Raw genomic sequence first — 20,104 nt, 5'->3', positions numbered from 1 at the left:
AATGAGCAGACTGAATAATATGTTGATCGTTACGTCCTTCATTGGATATTATTAGTACTTCATAGTTAGGCAGACTTCTTTTGTAAGATCCAAAAGGCAAAAAGAACGTTTATGTGAAGTTAACAGTTAATTGTTTGTGTGCAAACCAATCAAAACAATTTTTTAAATCTTCTTCGGTCAATAATTTTAGGTTCTCCCAATTATTTGCAGTATAGCTGTGTCATCTACAAAGCTAATAATTTTACCTTTTAATTTCATATAAGTTATAAACAACCATGGGCCAAAAATCGTTCCTTGCGGAACACCGTACTTCACCACCTTTCCCTCACTAATACTTTCATTTATTTTTACTACTCTATTGTCTGGGTAACTTTCAAAAAATCTTAAAACGTTGCCTCTGAAACTTACATCAGTTCCAAGAGTTGCTTATGGTTTACTGTGTCGAAAGCTTTAGCCAAGTCTAAAAATACACATAGTGTGGTCTTTCCTCTATCGACTAAATCATAAATGCGATCCATTAGTGACGCAATCGTATCATCTGTACTCTGTACCTCTGCCTTCAACAAAGCCAAATTGATTATTAGAGATGATTTTATGTAGGTCTAAAAATTTTAACATCCGAGTTTTAATAGCTTTTTTCATAATTTTTGCAAGGCTAGAGATTAGTGAAATTGGGCGGTAATTTTGACTTAAATCCTTATTGTTGTTCTGAAGCTATTTCCTTGTGTCATTTTTATGATTAATTATTTATATGGGAAATAAGCCACAATTAAAATGAAAAAAATAATTTTATTAACGTTTCGACGCCCAAATCGGGTGCCGTTGTCAAAATACAAAATATTACTGATAAATAACGTCGAAACGTTAATAAAATTATTTTTTTCATTTTAATTGTGGCTTATTTCCCATATAAATAATTAATCTTAAATCCTTATTTCCTGATTTATATACAGGTTTGATAATTGCGTCTTTAAATTCTGTTGACCATTTTCCAGTTTCAATAATTTTATTTAATAAATATATTAAAGGAGATACAATTTCTCCTGGCACTTCTTTTAATATCTCTGCCTTTAATAAATCAGGTCCGGATGCTTTATTCAACTTAATATAAGGGATTGAGTAATATAAGGGATTGAGTAATCGTTATAACTTCACCTTCAGTTATTGGATCAAGGAAAGTACTTTAAGCAACTGAGATTCTAGTCGGTTAATTGGATGGTGGTTTTTTTATATTGTTAGCCAGTTTTTCACCAATAGTTAAAAAATAATTATTTTCCATAATAATTTTTAGTATTTTTCGATGCTTTCGGGAATAACTGCATCATTTGGCCTTCCAGGGCGTTCAACATCATTGGTGTCAGTGCGACCGCGTTTGAATTAAGCAAACCATCATTTAATGGTTGTAATCGATGGAGCAGAGTCCCGGTAACTCTTTTTGAGGTATTTCTCAGTTTGGGTGGTATTTTTATCCCACTAAATAGCAGTGATAAATTAACTCAAAATGGCTTTGAATCCGTTGTTTATAAAAATCACAAAAGCAACGCCACTGTAAACACTTCTTCTTCTTCTTCAAGTGTCATCTCCGCGATGGAGATCGGCAAACATCATAGCTATTCGGGCTTTGGAGATTTCTGCTCTGAAAGGTTCATTTTGTGTACATCCATCCGTACCATTCTTTCAGGTTGCGGAGCCACGATATTCTGCGTCTCCCTATGCTTCTTTTTCCTTGAATATTTCCCTGCATAATGAGTTGGAGCAAGTTTTATCTCTTTCCATGTGTAAAATGTTTGAGATATTCCAATTTTCTGGTTTTGATTGTGTTTAAGACTTCCATTTCTTTATTCATCTTTCTCAAAACCTCTTTGTTTGTGACGTGTTCTGCCCATGATATTTTCAGAATTCTTCTATACACCCACAACTCGAATGATTCCAGTTTTTTCATTGATGCCGCATTCAAGGTCCAAGCTTCCATTCCGTAAAACAAAGTCGAGAAAACGTAGCACCTAGCCAAACTTCCTCTTAGCTCTAACTTTAAATTTCTTGTGCAGAGCACTTTTCTCATTTTTTTAAACTCGCTCTAGCCTTTTCTATTTTAATTTTATTCTCCTGGAAGTAATCATTTGTGGAGTTGATCATTGTTCCAAGATATGCATATTGGTCTACTCGTTCGACATTGGTTCCGTTTATAAGGAGATTCTTGTTATTTCTTTGCGTTTTAGATATTCTCATAAAGTTTATCTTCTTGACGTTCATTTTTAGACCGTATTCTTGGCTATACATCGCTATTCTGTTCACCAGTCTCTGAAGATCTTCAATATTTTCGGTTAATATGACAGTGCCATCCGCATATCTAATGTTGTTAATGGGAACTCCGTTCACTTTTATTCCAGCTGTTTCACCGTCAAGATCTTTAATCACAGCTGGAAGAGATCCTTTTTTAGGATCTTTAGATTTTAGATAGTAGAGTAGGCATTAAAAAGAACTGGCGACAGCACGCATTCCTGTCTTACGCCATGTCTAATTTCAATTTCCTCTGACAGCTCTTCGTTAACACGTACTTTTGCTCCCTGCTTATACTATAAATTACATATGATCCTGAGGTCATTGTAGTCTATCTTCTTTAATTTCAGGACAATCATTCATTGTTGATGTCGTACTTTATCGAAAGCTTTATTATAGTCAATAAGACAGACATAATATATATCTTGATTGACGTCTAGTCTATTTTAAACACGGTAACTCGGTAAATAATAGCCCTAATGCAGTGGCGGCTCGTATCACTTTAAGTAGGTAGTGCCAGAATTCGGGCAGCTGCCTAAATTTTTAGTGACGGGTTCACGATATTGTCAAAAAAGGTATAATTATATATAAATTAAAGGTATATACTAAAGGTATATATTATACCATTTCTGGGGTGTCAAGAAATTTAAACATTTAAAATGCATTCAGTGATTGATTTGACATCATGTCCTTCCAGCAAGTAAAATCTCCAACATCTCTCAACTTGTCGCTCTTTACACAAATATCGGAAAACTATAACTAATTGAAATTCACCAGCGACGCGACGTCTGTCGTTTCATCAGCAATCCCTGCAACACAAAGATAATTTTTAATTTTTTTCCTTATTTCCTCGTGATAAACATCTAACATGCACTGAAGGAGTTCATTTTGTGTTGTTTTGAGCTACATACTTTTAAAAGATTTGGAACTTTGAATATGAACCTAAGTCGTTGTCTAATTCGGCTAACATTAAACAGTTCCAGAAAGATGCCTCTATTTTCTGAATTTTCCTTTTGTCGTGATTTCACAAAACTAACTCGAAAGCTCCACAAAACCATTTAGATAAAATTTTTAATTTGATTCAAAACATATCGATTCTTATCAACTTCTTGTTCATTATGTTTAATTAGACTATAACGATAAGCTGAATTTAACTGGGGTTTTATTAAAAATTAAAAAATTTTAAAATATTTAAAAATATAATAATTTATAATAAAAAGTTTAATAATTAAAAATGCAATAATTATAAATACAAAAACGAGCGAGCGAGCGTGTAAAGAAACTCGAAAATATAATGTACTACCCTGTACCAGAATCTTTTTGCATCTACGATCCACTATTCAATATGATCATAGTAAAAAATATTAGATCTTCCTTGTCGAATCAGGCACGAATAGTCTCATTTAAACGTGTATTAAAAGTGCAATATAGCTCTATCTCTGTCACTTACATAGAATTCCCGTAAAATCTTTCTCTTTTCAGGCGAGCCATCTAAGATTTTGGCACGATCATCCCGTCCGCTGTGAGTGGCGAGGGTTGTATTACACTACACAGTTGCCAGATTTTATATAATTTATAAAGAGAAAAGAAATACGCACAAACAAATGAACGCGCATTAAAACGATTTAAAGATAAAAAAAAATATGTTTCTGCATAAAAATAAGGTAGTGTCATGACTTCATGGCACTACCTCACCGGCCGCCACTGCCCTAAACTAATGCCTTTTTTGACACTATCTCATATCTAATTATTATCTCATTGTTAGGCCCGGAAATTATATTAATACTTTCATTATACGTACACTATGAAACATGTTGTCTTTGATCGGCAGCAAAACTGCCCTAGCCCCCAGACTAGAATATATCATTCTTCAATACGCTTGTCATCCACCATTCGCTCTGCCATATTTCATATTTGAAATAAATCAGATAGCAACTCAATTATACTTTGTTATTAACTATATTACTGCGATGATTGTTTGGTGCGAACATTTGACGATTTTAGCGTGATATTGATATTTCGAAAATGGCATTTCATGTTCACAGTTGCGAGTCAGATATACAATATTCGTAAACAATGGTGTTGGCGAAAACAATGAGAGGTATATTTCTATTTAACGCTCGTGAAACGTGAGCTAGAAACTTCTATACAATTTCTGAGGCTGCAAAACTGATCGGAAGGGGAGATACTACGTATTTAACTATTAAAAGCTCAGGGATGGAGCAAAAGGTATCATTTGTTTTTGTTTGATTGCATTTTCCTTTTCAATATTACTTCAACGACTTACAAAACTCGACAGACAAATGAGCAAAACTCGATTAGCAATTAAAACTGCCTATCTTATTGTTTCTGTCGCCTTCGGAAATGTATACTGGTAGCTCAAACAGGCCCGCCGAGAGGGGGGTACAGTCGGTACATTTTACCGGGGCCGCCGATGTACTTGCCAAAATTTTTGATGATTTGCCTGGGCCTAGTAGTGACACCACTGATAATTTTGAGCCTGACGAAATATTTCGCTGTGAAATATTTAATATAGTCATAGATTGTTTAAGCAATAATAATTAAGCAATTTAATCCGCTGAAGAGGAAAGAGTCTATAAGTTGTCTTTCTCACATTAAAAATGTTATGAGATCTACAAAATAGGATCCGTTAACTCTCTTAACAACTTGATGCATTGATAATAATTTGGTAAAATCATGCGATTTTTTGAAAAATATAGAAATCTTTGCCAACCAGAAAATTCGAAAAGCACCTGTATTATAAAAGTTTTCCCTATTATAAATATAATCAAAATTTAATAAAATTTATATTTAAAATGTTTGTTTTTATTTATTAATTATTGATAATTTTTTTTTATAAAAATTAAACATTTTTTTCGCTCTTTACTTTTTGCGGGAGTCCAATTTTCACTTTTACCGGGGCCCTCTCATCCCTCTCGGCGGCCCTGAGTTCAAATACAATACAAGTATACCAAGGGCCGGTTGTTCGAACGCTAATCAACAATGATCATTATCAAATAATTAATTACTGTCAATGTCAACTTTGTTTGGGTTCTTAAAAATTCTGTGGAGTCTATAATCAATTAATATAACAATAATTATTAACATAATTAATAATAAATCTCATAATTGTAATTAATTATGTTTTCAGTAACCCAAACAAAGTTGACATTGACAGTTTTGGTGACAGTAATTAAATATTTGATAATGATCATTGTTGATTAGCGTTCGAACAACCGGCCCCTAGAGTCCTAAAGTTGTAAGGTTTTCATTTTTCTAGTCATAACTACCCTCAAATTTTGATTGTGCTCTACCCCGATATGCGTATAATATATCGTAGACTGTTTTTATTACAAGTTTATCTTCACATATAATTAATTTCGTATGTTTTTAATCCATGTAAAAAGTACATATTAAAAAATGTTTATACTAACATTTAGGTCTAAATTTTCTGGTTTTATGGCATAATAGTCCAGGTAACAAAGGGCAAAAATTGAATTTTTTCATTAAATTTTTCGACCCCTTAAACACAACTTACAGCCCTCATATTCTGCACAGAAAAACTTAATAATACGATTGAAACGTGCGCCAAAATTTTATTATAATCGCCATTAATATTCAATAATAACAGAAAAGTACTTTGCAACTCCAAGTATGAAGGAGATACTACATATTTAACTATTAAAAGCTCAGGGGTGGAGTAAAAGGTATCATTTGTTTTTGTTTGATTGCATTTTCCTTTTCAATATTACTTCAACGACTTACAAAACTCGACATACAAATGAGCAAAACTCGATTAGAAATTAAAACTGCCTATCTTACTGTTTCTGTCTCCTTCGTAAATGTATACTGGTAGCTCAAATACAATACAAGTACCACCTAGAGTCCTAAAGTTGTAAGGTTTTAATTTTTTTAGTCATAACTACCCTCAAATTTTGATTGTCCTCTACCCCGATATGCGTATAGTATATCGTAGACTGTTTTTATTACATTTTCATGATCTTGCATAATTAATTTCGTCTGTGTTTAATATATTATGTAAAGAGTACATATTAAAAAATGTTTATACTAACATTTAGGTCTAATATTTCTAGTTTTGTGGCATAACAATCCAGGCAACAAAGTGCAAAAAAATTAAACTTTTCCCTTAAATTTTTTCGACCCCTTAAATACAACTTACAGCCCTCATATGCTGCCAGGAAAAGCTTAATAATACGATTGAAATGTGTGCTTCATTAGAATCGTGATTAATATTCAATGATCACAGAAAAGTACTTTGCAATCATGATCTGAGTCTGTAACTCAAAGTATAAATACTGAGGTGTTATGTATTTTCTGTGTTATTGTATGAAATAGAGGCTTGGACGTTAATAAAGAATATAAGTAACAAAAAAAAGCGTTTATTGTGAATATTTGACGATTTTAGAAAATGGCATTAAGGGTTGGTAGCCAGATATACACTATTCCTAAACAATGGTGTTGGCGAAAACAATGCGAGGTATATTTCTATTTAAAACTCGTGAAACGTGAGCTTTCTGAGGCATCAAAACTGATCGGAAGGGGAGAAACTACGTATTTAACTATTAAAAGCTCAGAGATGGAGGAAAAGGTACCATTTGTGTTTGTTTGATTGCATTTTCCTTTTCAATATTACTTCAACGACTTATACAAATGAGCAAAACTCGATTACCAATTAAAACTACCTACCTATGTCGCTTTCGTTAATTGTTCCTTTGTAAATTTAATTGATCAAAATTTAATGGTGCCCATCTTTTTGTTGTATGTTATGTATTCAGTAGTCTCGTTTTCTTTGAGTCCAAATGTCAAATCATCAGTTAATTGTTATCTATCCATCTTTTGTCTGTTGTCGTTTCATTAGCCCAATTCGCATATTATTATTTATTCATTTTCCAACTTTTATTGTAACATCAGCCCAACCCAAAGAACTACGCCCAATCTCTTTCGACTGAGCAACGTGACCATCATATCGCAAATGTAAGCGATTGGACCTTTCCACCTTCGGTCATTCCTTGTTCCATCTAAAGATGATATTCGTCCTGTTCCTTCTGGTTCAGCCTTCATGACCCCTTGTTTATATCTTTATACGCTTATTGAATTTTTCTCTTCCATATTATACAATATACATTTTCTGACTCCTTAAGTACAATATTTCTAAAAGCTTTTCTAGATTCCATATCTGTTTTTCGTCCCTTAATCTTTGAACTTCTTTATCTGTGGCATTTTCCTCAGGTTTCTTTAATACTCAATTTACGTAACGATATTTTGATGTACTAACTCTATTGTTTATTCTCCTGTTGTACAGAATACACTTAACAATAGGTAGGTGTTGGAACCACCCAACATCGAAATCTGACGACTCTGTAGTTTTTTTTTCGAAAATAATTCATTTCTGATAACATATTGCTTCCATTTTGGAATATACATGATGTCAGCAGCACTACAGTAAGTAAGGTTATATGTTGTTTTGGACATCAGCAAACTGAGAATTCCTAAAGTTATTTCACTACAAAATTCTCACTATTTTTATTCAGATTTAGTCTTTCTTGAAGTCTGATAATAAAATGATTGAAGAACGAGCACGAGCAGTCCTAACAAAATCAGAGCGAGACAAGAAACTTTTACAGAAAGATCAATAGTGCAAGAAAAGAATGTTAAGAATTAGATTAAATCTGTGTAGGGACCAGGAACGAAATGTAATAGCTAATAAGGAGAAAATTTTTACGAGATGGACGGAACATTTCAAAGATTTTCTGTGCAAAGATAATTAAACCATTACCTAAATGAGAATGAAGTTGTTGATTTAATGTATGCCAAGTTCTTTGATATTGAATGGACTGTATTGAATTATTTTTGGCTGTTTATATAATAAGCTGTTTCTGACTTACTTTTTAAAATGTACTTTAAACTGTTATTTTTTAAAATGTACTGTGTAGTTGTAGACAAAAATAAATTATGTGCTGTGTAATAATTATTTTATTTGTATGATGTTCCTTCAGTACTACACCATTATTCTCGATAAATACATTTAGGACCCATAGCTTAGCTAGTAGCTGTTATGTTACCAGTGACGGATCTAGACATTTGCATTGGCAAGGGTAATCTGTTTTATTGACTATAATAAAGCTTTCGATAAAGTACGACATGAACAATTAATGAATTTCCTGAAATTAAAGAAGATAGACTACAATGACCTCAGGATCATATCTAATTTATACTATAAGCAGCTAGCAAAAGTACGTGTTAACGAACAGTTGTCAGAGGAAATTGAAATTAGACGTGGGGTGAGACAGGGATGCGTATGCCTACTCGGAAGAGATCCTAAAACAAGCTCTTGAGGGTGAAACAGCTGGAATAAAGGTGAATGGAGTTCTTATTAACAACATTAGATATGCGGATGACACTGCCGTCTTAGCCGAAAATATTGAAGATCTTCAGAGACTAGTTAACAGAATAGCGACATATTGCCAAGAATACGGTCTAACAATGAACATCAAGAAGACAAAATTTATGAGAATATCTAAAATTCAAAGAAATAACGAGAATCTCCTCATAAACGGAACCAACGTCGAGCGAGTAGACCAATATGCATATCTTGGAACAATGATCAACTCCAAAAATGATTACTTCCAGGAGATTAAAATTAGAATAGAAAAGGCTAGAGCGAATTTTAACAAAGTGAGAAAAGTGCTCTGCACAAGATATTTAAGGTTAGAGCTAAGAGTAGGGTTGGCTAGGTGCTACGTGTTCTCGACTCTGTTTTACGTAATGGAAGCTTGGACCTTGAATGCGGCATCAATGAAAAAACTGGAATCATTCGAGATGTGGGTATATAGAAGAATCCTAAAAATATCATGGATAGAACACGTCACAAACAAAGAGGTTCTTAGAAAGATGAATAAAGAAATGAAAGTCTTAAATACAATCAAAACCAGAAAATTGGAATATCTGTGACATATTACACGTGGAGAGAGATACAACTTGCTCCAACTCATTATGCAGGGAAAGATTCAAGGAAAAAGAAGCATAGGGAGACGCAGAATATCGTGGCTGCGCAACCTGAGATAATGATACGGATGTACATCAAACTAACTTTTCAGAGCAGCCGTCTCCAAAGTCCGAATACCTGTGATGATTGCCGACCTCCCTCGCGGAGATGGCACTTGAAGAAGAAGAAGAAGATTGGCAGGGGAAATTTGCCTTAGAGGGGAACTTCCAATGAAACACCAACCAAAAGATATAAAAAGATAAACCCAAACTACATAAATGACATAAATAATAACTTATGTGAATCATGGTGGCGAAATATGGTGGCGAAAAATGAGGCGAAGGTAGCAGTAGCAAAAGCCAAAGCAGAAGCGTATTCAAACCTATACGATCAACTTAATACCAGGGAAGGCGAAACGAAGATATATAAAATAGCCAAACAGAGAGCAAAGAAAGCAAAAGATTTTAATCAGATTAGATGTATCCGAGATGAAAATAATAAAATACTAGTTCACGAAAGGGATGTCAAAAAGAGATGGAGAAAGTACTTTGACAGCTTATTAAATGAAGAATTTGACAGACAGCCGGTAGAGTCAATGGAGACAGTAGCAGCAATGGTCACCAAAATAACCAACGAGTAAGTGGCTCAAGCGCTTCAAAAAATAAAGAAAGGAAAAGCGGTAGGACCAGATGATATTCCTGGGGAAGTATGGAGAGCCTTGGGAGAGACAGGAACAAGGTGGCTAGCAGGTCTATTTAATAGAATTATGGAAGTCGGACAAATGCCAGACGAATGGAGAAGCAGTATACTGGTACCTGTTTACAAAAACAAGGGAGATATACAACAATGTACAAACTACAGGGCTATAAAAAACTGCTTAGCCACACCATGAAAATATGGGAAAGAGTAATTGATAGACGGATACGTGAAGAGACCGAAATATACGAGAATCAATTTGGCTTTATGCAGGGTAGATCAACAACAGATGCAATTTTCATTATAAGGCAGTTGAGGGAAAAATACAGGAGTAAAGAAACAAACGTTCATATGGTATTCATTGATCTTGAGAAAGCATATGATAGAGTTCCTCTAGAGATTCTGTGGTGGGCACTCAATAAGAAAGGAGTCCCTGGTGAATATGTAAAGATTGTGAGGGATATGTATGAGGGAGTAACGACTAGTGTCAGGACAGGTGTGGGAGAGACTGATAAATTTCATGTGAAAGTAGGATTGCACCAAGGCTCTGTGCTTAGTCCGTATTTATTCTCATTAGTTTTGGACCAGATAACAGCGAAACTACAGGGTAACATTCCATGGTGCTTAATGTATGCTGATGATATCGTGTTAGTAGGAAATAGTGAAAGAGACTTAGAACAAAAACTGGAACAGTGGAGACAAGCTCTGGAGGAAAATGGTTTAGGACTTAGTAGGACAAAAACAGAGTATTTGGAATGTTCATTTAAAGATGGAGCTACTACAAATAAAATGGTATCTTTGGATGGTGAAATGATTGTGAAAAGCAATAGTTTTAAGTACCTAGGATCGGTATTACAGAGTAATGGAGAAATAGAAGGAGATGCATGCAGTAGAATTAGGGCTGGATGGATGAAGTGGAAAGAAACAAGTGGTGTGTTGTGTGACAGAAAAATGCCAATGAAACTGCAGGGAAAATTCTATAAAACAGCCACAAGACCGGCTATGATGTACGGAACTGAATGTTGGGCAATGAAAAAGAAAGAGGAACAACGAATGCATGTGTCGGAAATGAGAATGCTTAGATGGATGAGTGGAGTGACAAAGAAGGATAAAATTAGAAATGAGTATATTAGATGAAGTCTAGGTGTGGCACCAATTGATGCCAAAATGAGAGAGCATAGGTTAAGATGGTTTGGTCATGTTCAACGTCGAGACGTTAATCACCCAATACGAAGAATAGCTGAAGTGCAGATTCCTGGAAGGAGTAGGAGAGGAAGACCAAAGAAGACCTGGGGGGAGGCGATAAGGCAGAACATGTTGGTAAAGGGGATTAACATTGATATGACCCAAGATAGAATTGTGTGGAGAAATGCAATTAGGGAAGCCGACCCCGCATAGGGATAAGGCAAAGAGAATGATGATGATGAATAACTTATGTGAATTAAACTCCCTTAATGTTCCTAACTATCGTGTTTATTGTGTTGAATTTGTCTGTCTCTGGTTTAATTTTCATGTAAGCTAATAGTTATTTAACCAACAAGTGTATTAATAAGGGCGATTAACAATTGAGATATTTTGCGAACGCGTTAACGTTCGAGATTGTTAATCGCCATTTTAATTCACGAGTTGGTTACAAAACTTTTCCGTCGACCGTACTTTTCAGAAATAAAGATATATCCATCTTTTGATTTTTCAAATACACTGAATTTTAAACAATAAAGTAAATAATGGCATACAATGACAGATAGTACTAACAGCGGCTACTTGATTTTAAATTTTTTAGTGGGAATATAAAATATAATATGTTTGGTTGACTACACCACAGGTCACTGAAAATCACCGAGCGTTTCAAATCGTTCATTAATAGAAAATCATGTCATGTCATGTCAATTAAATGTCATTAATCAATGATTTTGAGGGTGTTAAAATTGATCATAAATGGACGGTCGACGGAAATATATTTTTATGTTTTAACAATTTTTTTCTTTAATTTTGAACCATGTTGGGCGGAAATTTCCCCATTATCCCTTTCCGTAGATCCGCCACTGTGTGTTACAAAGTCTTAACTATCAGAAATTAAATTCTGCATGTGTCTTTAATACTCAACAGAAGTCGATGCACTGACCCTACAGGAAACTAACGAAGCAATCCAGAAACTAAAGAACAACAAAGCGCCAGGAAATGATGAAATTCCCACAGGACTCAATTACCTACAAGTATGTAGGAGCTCACTTAGCAAACAAAATCCACAAAATTATAGCAAGAATGAAAGAAGAGCAAATAATGGAATATCTATACCAGTGTTTTTCAATCTGTGGGTCGCGACCCCCAGGGGGGTCGCCGGTCGTCGACTGAAAGAAAAAGTTGAGGTCCTTAACAGGTTGACTGCCAGGGCGGGCGTATACGCCCGCTACCTAATTTTCCCGATATGCCCCGGCGGGCGTATACGCCCGCTATGCACTCGACAAAATTGTATGTCTATATTTGCCAGCGGTCTTATTTAGAATGGTTTTAGATACAGTATACGACCGCTGTGGCATACAAGGCTCGCATATAAATGCGAGTTATAGAATTGCTAGACAAATATTGAAGAAAACTACAATTTTTATTTATTTTTATTTTTTAATAAAAAATTAAAGTAAATCTACTACACACAAGAAAAAAGGCTACATTATACTATGAACAAATTAATATAACTACTTTGAATGTATATTATAACAATCCAAACAAAAGTGAGGCTTGTCCTCGCAAATATCGCAATAGGTCACAACTTTTTTTACACGATTTTTGGATATTTCTCCACGAAGTTTTTTTGCATAACAGCCTCTACAATATCTTCTGGCTTTATTAAAAGGCCCTTCTTTTTTAAGTAGCTTATGAATTTGTGCTGATTTCGTTGACGTCGATTGTGTTGTTTCACTTTCATCATCATTTATCTCATCATAAGTTAGCAGGGATCTCACTAATTCTTCCCGAAACTCTGTAATTTTTACTTTTTTGTTAGCAAGTTGGTTGTATATTATGTGAGAATTTACAACCGCTGTCCCCAGAATGAATTCTATCGCTAGTTTTCGATACCACTTTAGTGATTTTCTTAACGATGAATTATAAGAGGTCATTTGATCAGATTGGTCAATAGATGACTTTCCTTTATTATATTCAATTATTGCCTTCGGTTTATGAACCACACCACTGCGTCGCTGTATGGCTACGGTTTCTGTAGTGTGCTTAGTAGTGAGAAGAAGAACATCCCTCTTATCTTTCCACTTCAAGACGCATACACCTTTTTCGTTTTCCTGTCCAAATACTTCCCCTCTTTTTAACTTTTTGAGTATGACATCTTTCGGATTTCCACGCCGGTTAGCTCTCAATGTACCAATATAATGTGTTTTATTTTCCAACAAAATATTTGTTAGTTCAAGACTTGTATAATAGTTATCAGCAATAATAGTTCGTCCTGAATTTAGTAGGTCCTTTGAGAGATTAATGACAATGTTAGTTGGTACAGAAGCGTTGCCCTCCCTTGTTTCCTTTCCAGCATATATGCGTAGATTCCATGTATATCCATTGCCACCGCATAATTTAAAAAGTTTTACTCCGTATTTGTGCGTTTTCTGGGGAATATATTGTTTGAATATCAATCTTCCTTGAAATGGAACGATAGACTCATCTACACAAAATGTTCGACCTGGAGTATAAACTTTTTGAAAATTTTTGATAAGTTTTTCTAGTAATGGCTGCACCTTGAATAAACGATCTCCTTCTGGACATCTTTCATTATCCGAAAAGTGCCACATTCTAAGAAGCAGCTGAAATCTATTTCGGGACATAGTTTTTGGTATAATAACATTTTTATATAGGTCGTCGTTGCTCCAATACTTTTCCAAAGAAGGCATTTTTACCAGACCCATGTAAGCAACTATACCAAGAAATCTAATCATTTCTTTTTTATCGGTCGGAACCCATCTCTGTAGTCTTGAATCATTGGTAATATCGTTGGAATCACACAATATTTGAGTAGCATATAAGTTTGTTTGATTTACAATCTCGTCAATTATTTCATCATCAACGAAAGTACGAAAACACTTATAAGGCGATAAATCATTTATAAGGATTGCAGCGTAATTGCCACATAATCCATCTTCCGCAGAGTATTCAAATTCGTGATGATTTCCAATTGGCTGCGTCCACGTATGTTCTAGAACATTTTGATTTGCTCCAACCTCATTTTCCTGGATATCGTCAGTATCTGCTAATTGAGTTTGAGCTAAAGTTTCAACATCAAAAAATTCTTCCAATTGTTCAGATGAAATATTGTTCTGTTCCCTTTCCAAATTTTTAGATAACATATTGTCGTCTGTTGCTGTAAATGGAATTGTGGCTGTAGCATCAGCAACTTCTTCTTCCTCCTCAGAGGCATCATCGGGCAAAAGTGATGTAGAACAGCTTGGTTGTTCCAAAACATTCCTCGTACACAATTTCTTTGAAGTGATTTTGGATGATTGCAATTTGCGTTTAATATTTGACTTGGGTTTGGACAATGTTATTTTCTGAGAAAACATGTCTGAAGATGCTTCTATGTCTGAGAAATCTGAACTGGATAATATTTCTTCATCACTGGTTGGCAAAAACATGGGATCAAGATCGGAATCAAGTGAACTAAAGGGGTCAGATTCGTCACCTGAAATAATAAAAAATACGAAATATAGTAACTATGCTTTTTCTCATGAGCATTTTTCAGTGCGACACAGTTTTTCGGTAACTTTCTAACGCATTAAGTTGTATATGACAGAAAAAAAGGCACGTCGGTGATTACTTTGGTAATTATTCTAGTTCTGTGATTATTCTAGTTGTCGATAGATGACGCTATAATCGAAAACAATTTATTTACTAATTATATAATATATCTACGAATATAATCTGTACAATTTATATTTATAAGAATATACAAATCAAAGAAAATACCATATTATAAATGCAATAAAGACAATTGATTTGTTTTTATGCCCAATTGCAAATAAAATTTGACAACTGTCAGATTTAACTAAAATGGCATGTCACTAAAATATATATTATCACGGACTTACCTTTTTTTCTATCGTTAGTGGCGCACTGAAAAATCCTCATAAAAAGAACCATAACAAAAAAATTAAAAATCCGTGGATTTCAAAAAAATAATATCTATTTCAAAAATGAATATCGTTATTACCTGACATTTCAGCATCTCTCAAAGCAAGTTCAACAATTTTTCTGCTTCGTTTACTCATTGTTACACAACACATACATCAAACAACAGTCAAAGATATACTGAGTAGTCTGGTCTGGCACTGTGGCACTTCTCTGTTTGACAAGTTCAGACTCGAATATAAGCGACCGCCAGTACGACGCCCGCTGGCACCACGGGCATAAATATGCCGCCTGTGCCCGGGCGGGCGCATACGCCCGCTAACGGTTTTTTTGAAAAATTTTCATTATTCTGAATTTTTTTTTATTTAAATAAAGAGTAATTATTTCAGAAAGGCATGTTTAATATTAATATGTGCTTGGCATATGGGGCAATTTTTTTTATTTATACATGGGCAGTCAACCTGTTAAAACACAATTTTAATGGGAAGGATTAGCTTGTTTGTTTTTCAAAAGTTTATCAAATTGTGGTACTGTTTTTGAAAGGTTACTAATGAAATCATTTTCTAATTGCAGTCTATTTCTCTTTTTAGTTTAAATGTCTACCATTGAAGAAAATGTCAGTTCACAAAAGTATGATGTGGCGAATTGCACTAATAATTTAAGAGCTTCCCTTGCCAGCTCTGGGTATTGGTGTTTTATTTTTATCCAAAATACGTCGACACTTTGCGAATAAAATTCCATTTTAAGCATGCCACCAGCAGCTAAATCTAGAAGACATTCTTTCATTTTTTTTTGTTGACATCAGTCAGATCTATTTATGTGTCCAACAAAGGGTTTAGAATCCATCTATGCCTATTGTCAGCTTTAGAGTGCAACTCTGGAAAGTATGTCAAAAGTTGCTCTTGTAAATTATGCAAGCTCTGTATAACGCAAAAAATGTGAGTCGATACTGCAAAACTTTGGTCTGTTGCATTATCTTCATCAATCTTCTGAGCACATGCAAAAGATTCAAACATTTTGTTTTGCAGAGCGGTTGACCACAAACGAAGTGTTGTGTGAAATGCTTTTATTTTATCTTTAGCTGTTAAAATATTCTCTTCTCTTCCTTGAAGGTTATTGTTCAAATTGTTAAGGTGGCTAAAAATATCTGCCAAAATGCAAATTTCAAGAGCCAATATTGTCAGAAAAACCGTAAGCATATATAATATAGATTGTGCATCTTTAAGAACATTAACAATTCAGCTCTCAGTTCCAGAACTCTTGTCAACCCACTTCTTTTGGATAGCCAACTGACCTCTGTGTGATTAGGCAGATTTTGATGAAGCGAGTCCTTATCTTCAAAAACGATTCTGAATAGCCGGGTTTGCAAAGCTTTACCTTTGATAGAATTTACAATTTTTAATATATCCTTGAGCATGTTATTTATATCAGAAAGTACTACCTTAGAGCCTGTCGATGAAGAAAACAGTGTATCCAGGATATGTTTGGCATTATCGATTTTATTTTGCAATGAGTCCGCTATTTTTGCCATTCATAGTTTTAACGCCATCGCTACAAATAGCGATATATTTTTCCCAATCAATATAGTAGTAGCAAGTGCTTTCTAAAAACATATCGTACAAACACTGGCCAGTAGTGTTTGCAGGAAGTGCTTTGCAAAATAAGATTTCTTCCATGATATTGTCATCTGCTTCAAAGCTCACAAATACTGCAAATTGTACACAGTCGGTAATACCTGTAGATTCGTCAAACTGCAAAGCAAAATGTTGGCTGTTCTTTAATTTTTGGCCCGCGTGAATAAAAGATAAATATACCAAAATAGGAAAAAATTATTACCTAACGTATGTAGTTTTTAATTAAATTATTTCTTTGGCTTTCTATGACACCAGGGGGTCGCCAGAATATTTCAACCTGTAAAAGGGTCGCAAAATCAAAAAGATTGAAAAACACTGATCTATACAAATAGAAACTTACATGAGACTTCTGAGTCTCATCATCATCAATGACATTACAACTCTTCGTGAGTCTTTGCCGCGTTTACTATTGCCTTCCATGTTTGTCGGTCCTGTGCCACTAACTACCATTGTCTCACTTCCATTTTCTCCAGATCTTCTCTGACTGCATCTTTCCACCTTTTTCCAGGCCGTCCTACAAACCTTCTCTTCCAACCGGCCTTTCCCAGAACACATTGTTTATAAGGCGATTGTCGTTACTGCGTATCACATGCCCTGCCCATCCATGTATCGCTTGTATCACATATCGCTTGTATCACATATCGTATGTATCACATCTCCTTAATATACAAAGAAAATTAAATGTAACATATGTACTTCTATGTTTTATATTTTTTCAATTCCGCTAAAAGAATTAGTGTCAGTTGGTGTTACAAGTTCAAACAACAAACATTCATTCCTCTTTAGTATCAATTGTGTTTCTGTACTCAACATAAAACAGACGTTTTGGTTAATGCCTTCTAAATTAAACAATGTCGCTTCTCTGGAATAAATAAAATTAAATTGAAATCAAATAACTACCTGGCTTTTAAGTAATTACCATATGGAATGTGAATCTATCACGGTATAAGTCAATCGAGAAATGTAGGACTCACAAATCTGTTAGAGTGTGACTTATTTTTATAAATAGCACATAAATTCATTAAAAATTTCAATCGTTTTAGTTCGGGTGATAAAGAAAATATCAATGTATAGCAGTGAAAGCAACTTAGATAAACTTAATGGACAAAAAAGATATTTTTGTTTTTCTTATTTGTGTAGATATTATATTTCTATAATATATAAATCAATACAGTAAAGAGTAAATAGCATTATGACTAAGTTTTCACTCTAATGGCATATAAAACAACATAATGCTATTCTACACCCCACCAGAATGAAAACAATGGGAACCTTCTCTGGTTACACCCAGGGGCGTATTTAGGGGTTGGCGAAAGAGGCGCCCGCCAAGGGCGCAAGTATGAGGGGGCGCGCAAAATTAGCGGAAGAGAAACTTTTAGGAAATCCAAGATTTTAATTTTATAAACTAAGCATTTTTCCTACTTTCGATGAAAAAATATGATGCCGTATTCTAGCAAAATTAAAAAGATAAGAGAATACGTAAATACCGGTACGGTGTCAGTAACATTATAAAAAAAATTGCAATATATAAAGGATTTTAAGTTTTGTTAACTGGATGGTTTACAGCGTTGCAAGCTAATACTAATATGGCAGCGTAATACAGGTGGCACAAGAAGCGCAGTGCGTCGAGCGGCAGAAGATAGAACTGAGCATGCTCTCAGTGCGCGAGCAGCGAAGCGGAGCTGCACACAACGTCAAAGTCAAGTGTCAAGTTCAGTTCAGGCTATGAATCACGGCTCGTGAGTTGTGAAGAAGACGTAGACTGGCGACTGCTAGTTCTCTTGCTCGAAATATTTGTGAGATATTTAGAAGAAGTCTCTATTGCATTTGTACTCTATCTGTGCTATCTTTGACTGTAGGTACTCGTTTCTCATTCCGAACAATCGAGTCAAGTCATAATATACATTGATTTCTCTAGTGGTCAGGCTCAAATCGTGGAGAGTTTTGTTGATTTTATTGTTAGCCACAAGAAAACTGGTGAAGGAATCTCAAATAAAATTCCTACAAAATTGAAAGAAGATGGATTGGACGTAAATGATTGTCGTTGCCAAGGCTTCGATAACGGATCGAACATGGCAGGAATTTACAACAGCGTACAAGCTCAGATTGACAACATCAATGACTTTGAGCTAGATTTGTGCCATGTGCCGCGCACAGTTGGAATTTGGTTGGTGTTCATGCAGCAGAAGTATCCCCAATGGTGATCACTTTTTTTGGTATTGTACAGAGTATATTCTGTTTTGCCAGTGGTTCAACGATACGATTTGAATGTTTTAACAAGTATTTGGGTAGCACTCTGAAGGTACACAGTTACACACGATGGTCTTCAAAAAGACAGGCCATCACTTCTATTGAGAAAAACATTAAGTGATTATACACTACTCTAAAGGAGATAACCAACAATTATGAATGGAATAATGAAACTGTTTTTGGGGCTTCAAGCATAATCAAAAACATTGATTTTAAGTTTATCTGCCTGCTCTATTTGTGGTCTGAAATATTAATATCAATTGATTGTACAAACAAGTCATTACAAGCTAAAGACACGTCTCTTGACATTGCATCAAAACTGTTGAATGGCCTGTCCAAGAAGATTAAGAAACGGCGTGATGATGATGTGGATGATATAATTTCCAAAGCTGTATCAACATGTGATGAAATTGGCATTGAGAGTTCATTTCCAAATACACGAACTAAGAGAGTTAAAGCCTTATCATCAGAAATGGCCATGAATGAGAGCTGCCTCATACTTCAAAGACAAGAATTCCAACGAGAATGTTTTTTGGTTTATGACAAATTAATAACAGAAATGAGTAAAAGATCAGAGGCCTACACAAAAGTTTCAAATGATTTTGGATTCTTATCAGGGTCATCACTGCAAAAACAACAGACTCTGATTTGGAAAACTGTGCAAAAGATTCTGGCCTCAAATACAGCAGAGACGTGGATGCTGTTGAAATAGTAAGAGAAATTGGAAGTTTCAAATTCCATATGAACGAGCTGTTTGAACAGTTGGGCTCGGCATTCCACTTAGAAAGTTTGCAGGCAATTCATAAGTACCAGCTAAGAGATGCTTACCCAAATATTGAAATTACTTACAGAATTTACCTTACAATGCCCGTTAGCGTTGCATCGTGTGAAAGGACATTTAGTAAACTTAAATTTATTATTAAGAACTATTTACGGTCGAGAAGTGGTCAAACACGCATGAGCAATCTGGCAATCTTATCAATTGAATACGAAACAGCTTCAAAACTTAAGGAGGCGGTAGCATTGAATTTCGCCAAGGGCGCAGGAATCGCAAGATACGTCCCTGGTTACACCTCCGAGGCTTCTACAATTTGCAAGCTATACTGATGCT

The 20,104-nt window shown here is 34.8% G+C and overlaps 2 protein-coding genes across 2 annotated transcripts in view; one reads left to right on the top strand and one right to left on the bottom strand.

Moving 5' to 3' along the window:
• LOC126884659 (uncharacterized) overlaps positions 1-20,104 on the top strand; it is a 217,534-nt gene that overhangs the window by 94,470 nt on the left and 102,960 nt on the right. The window lies entirely within an intron of this gene.
• On the bottom strand, positions 12,585-15,267 carry LOC126884658 (piggyBac transposable element-derived protein 4-like). Its single transcript, XM_050650725.1, has 2 exons — positions 15,192-15,267; positions 12,585-14,663 (listed from the first exon to the last, which is right to left on the bottom strand). The coding sequence occupies exons 1-2, from the start codon at positions 15,262-15,264 to the stop codon at positions 12,679-12,681; spliced, it is 2,058 nt and encodes a 685-aa protein (XP_050506682.1). The 5' UTR covers positions 15,265-15,267; the 3' UTR covers positions 12,585-12,678.

The sequence above is a fragment of the Diabrotica virgifera genome, chromosome 5, assembly GCF_917563875.1.
Source record: "Diabrotica virgifera virgifera chromosome 5, PGI_DIABVI_V3a".
Lineage (NCBI taxonomy): Eukaryota > Metazoa > Arthropoda > Insecta > Coleoptera > Chrysomelidae > Diabrotica > Diabrotica virgifera.
Note: the sequence above shows the minus strand (reverse complement) of the source record. Positions and strands in the feature narration are given on the sequence as shown.

Excerpts from the sequence above, each read along its gene's own strand:
- LOC126884658 (XM_050650725.1), bottom strand. The coding sequence starts at position 15,264 with ATGTGTTGTGTAACAATGAGTAAACGAAGCAGAAAAATTGTTGAACTT. Across the intron at positions 14,664-15,191 it reads GAGAGATGCTGAAATGTCAG|GTGACGAATCTGACCCCTTT; the intron begins GTAATAACGATA and ends TTATTATTTCAG.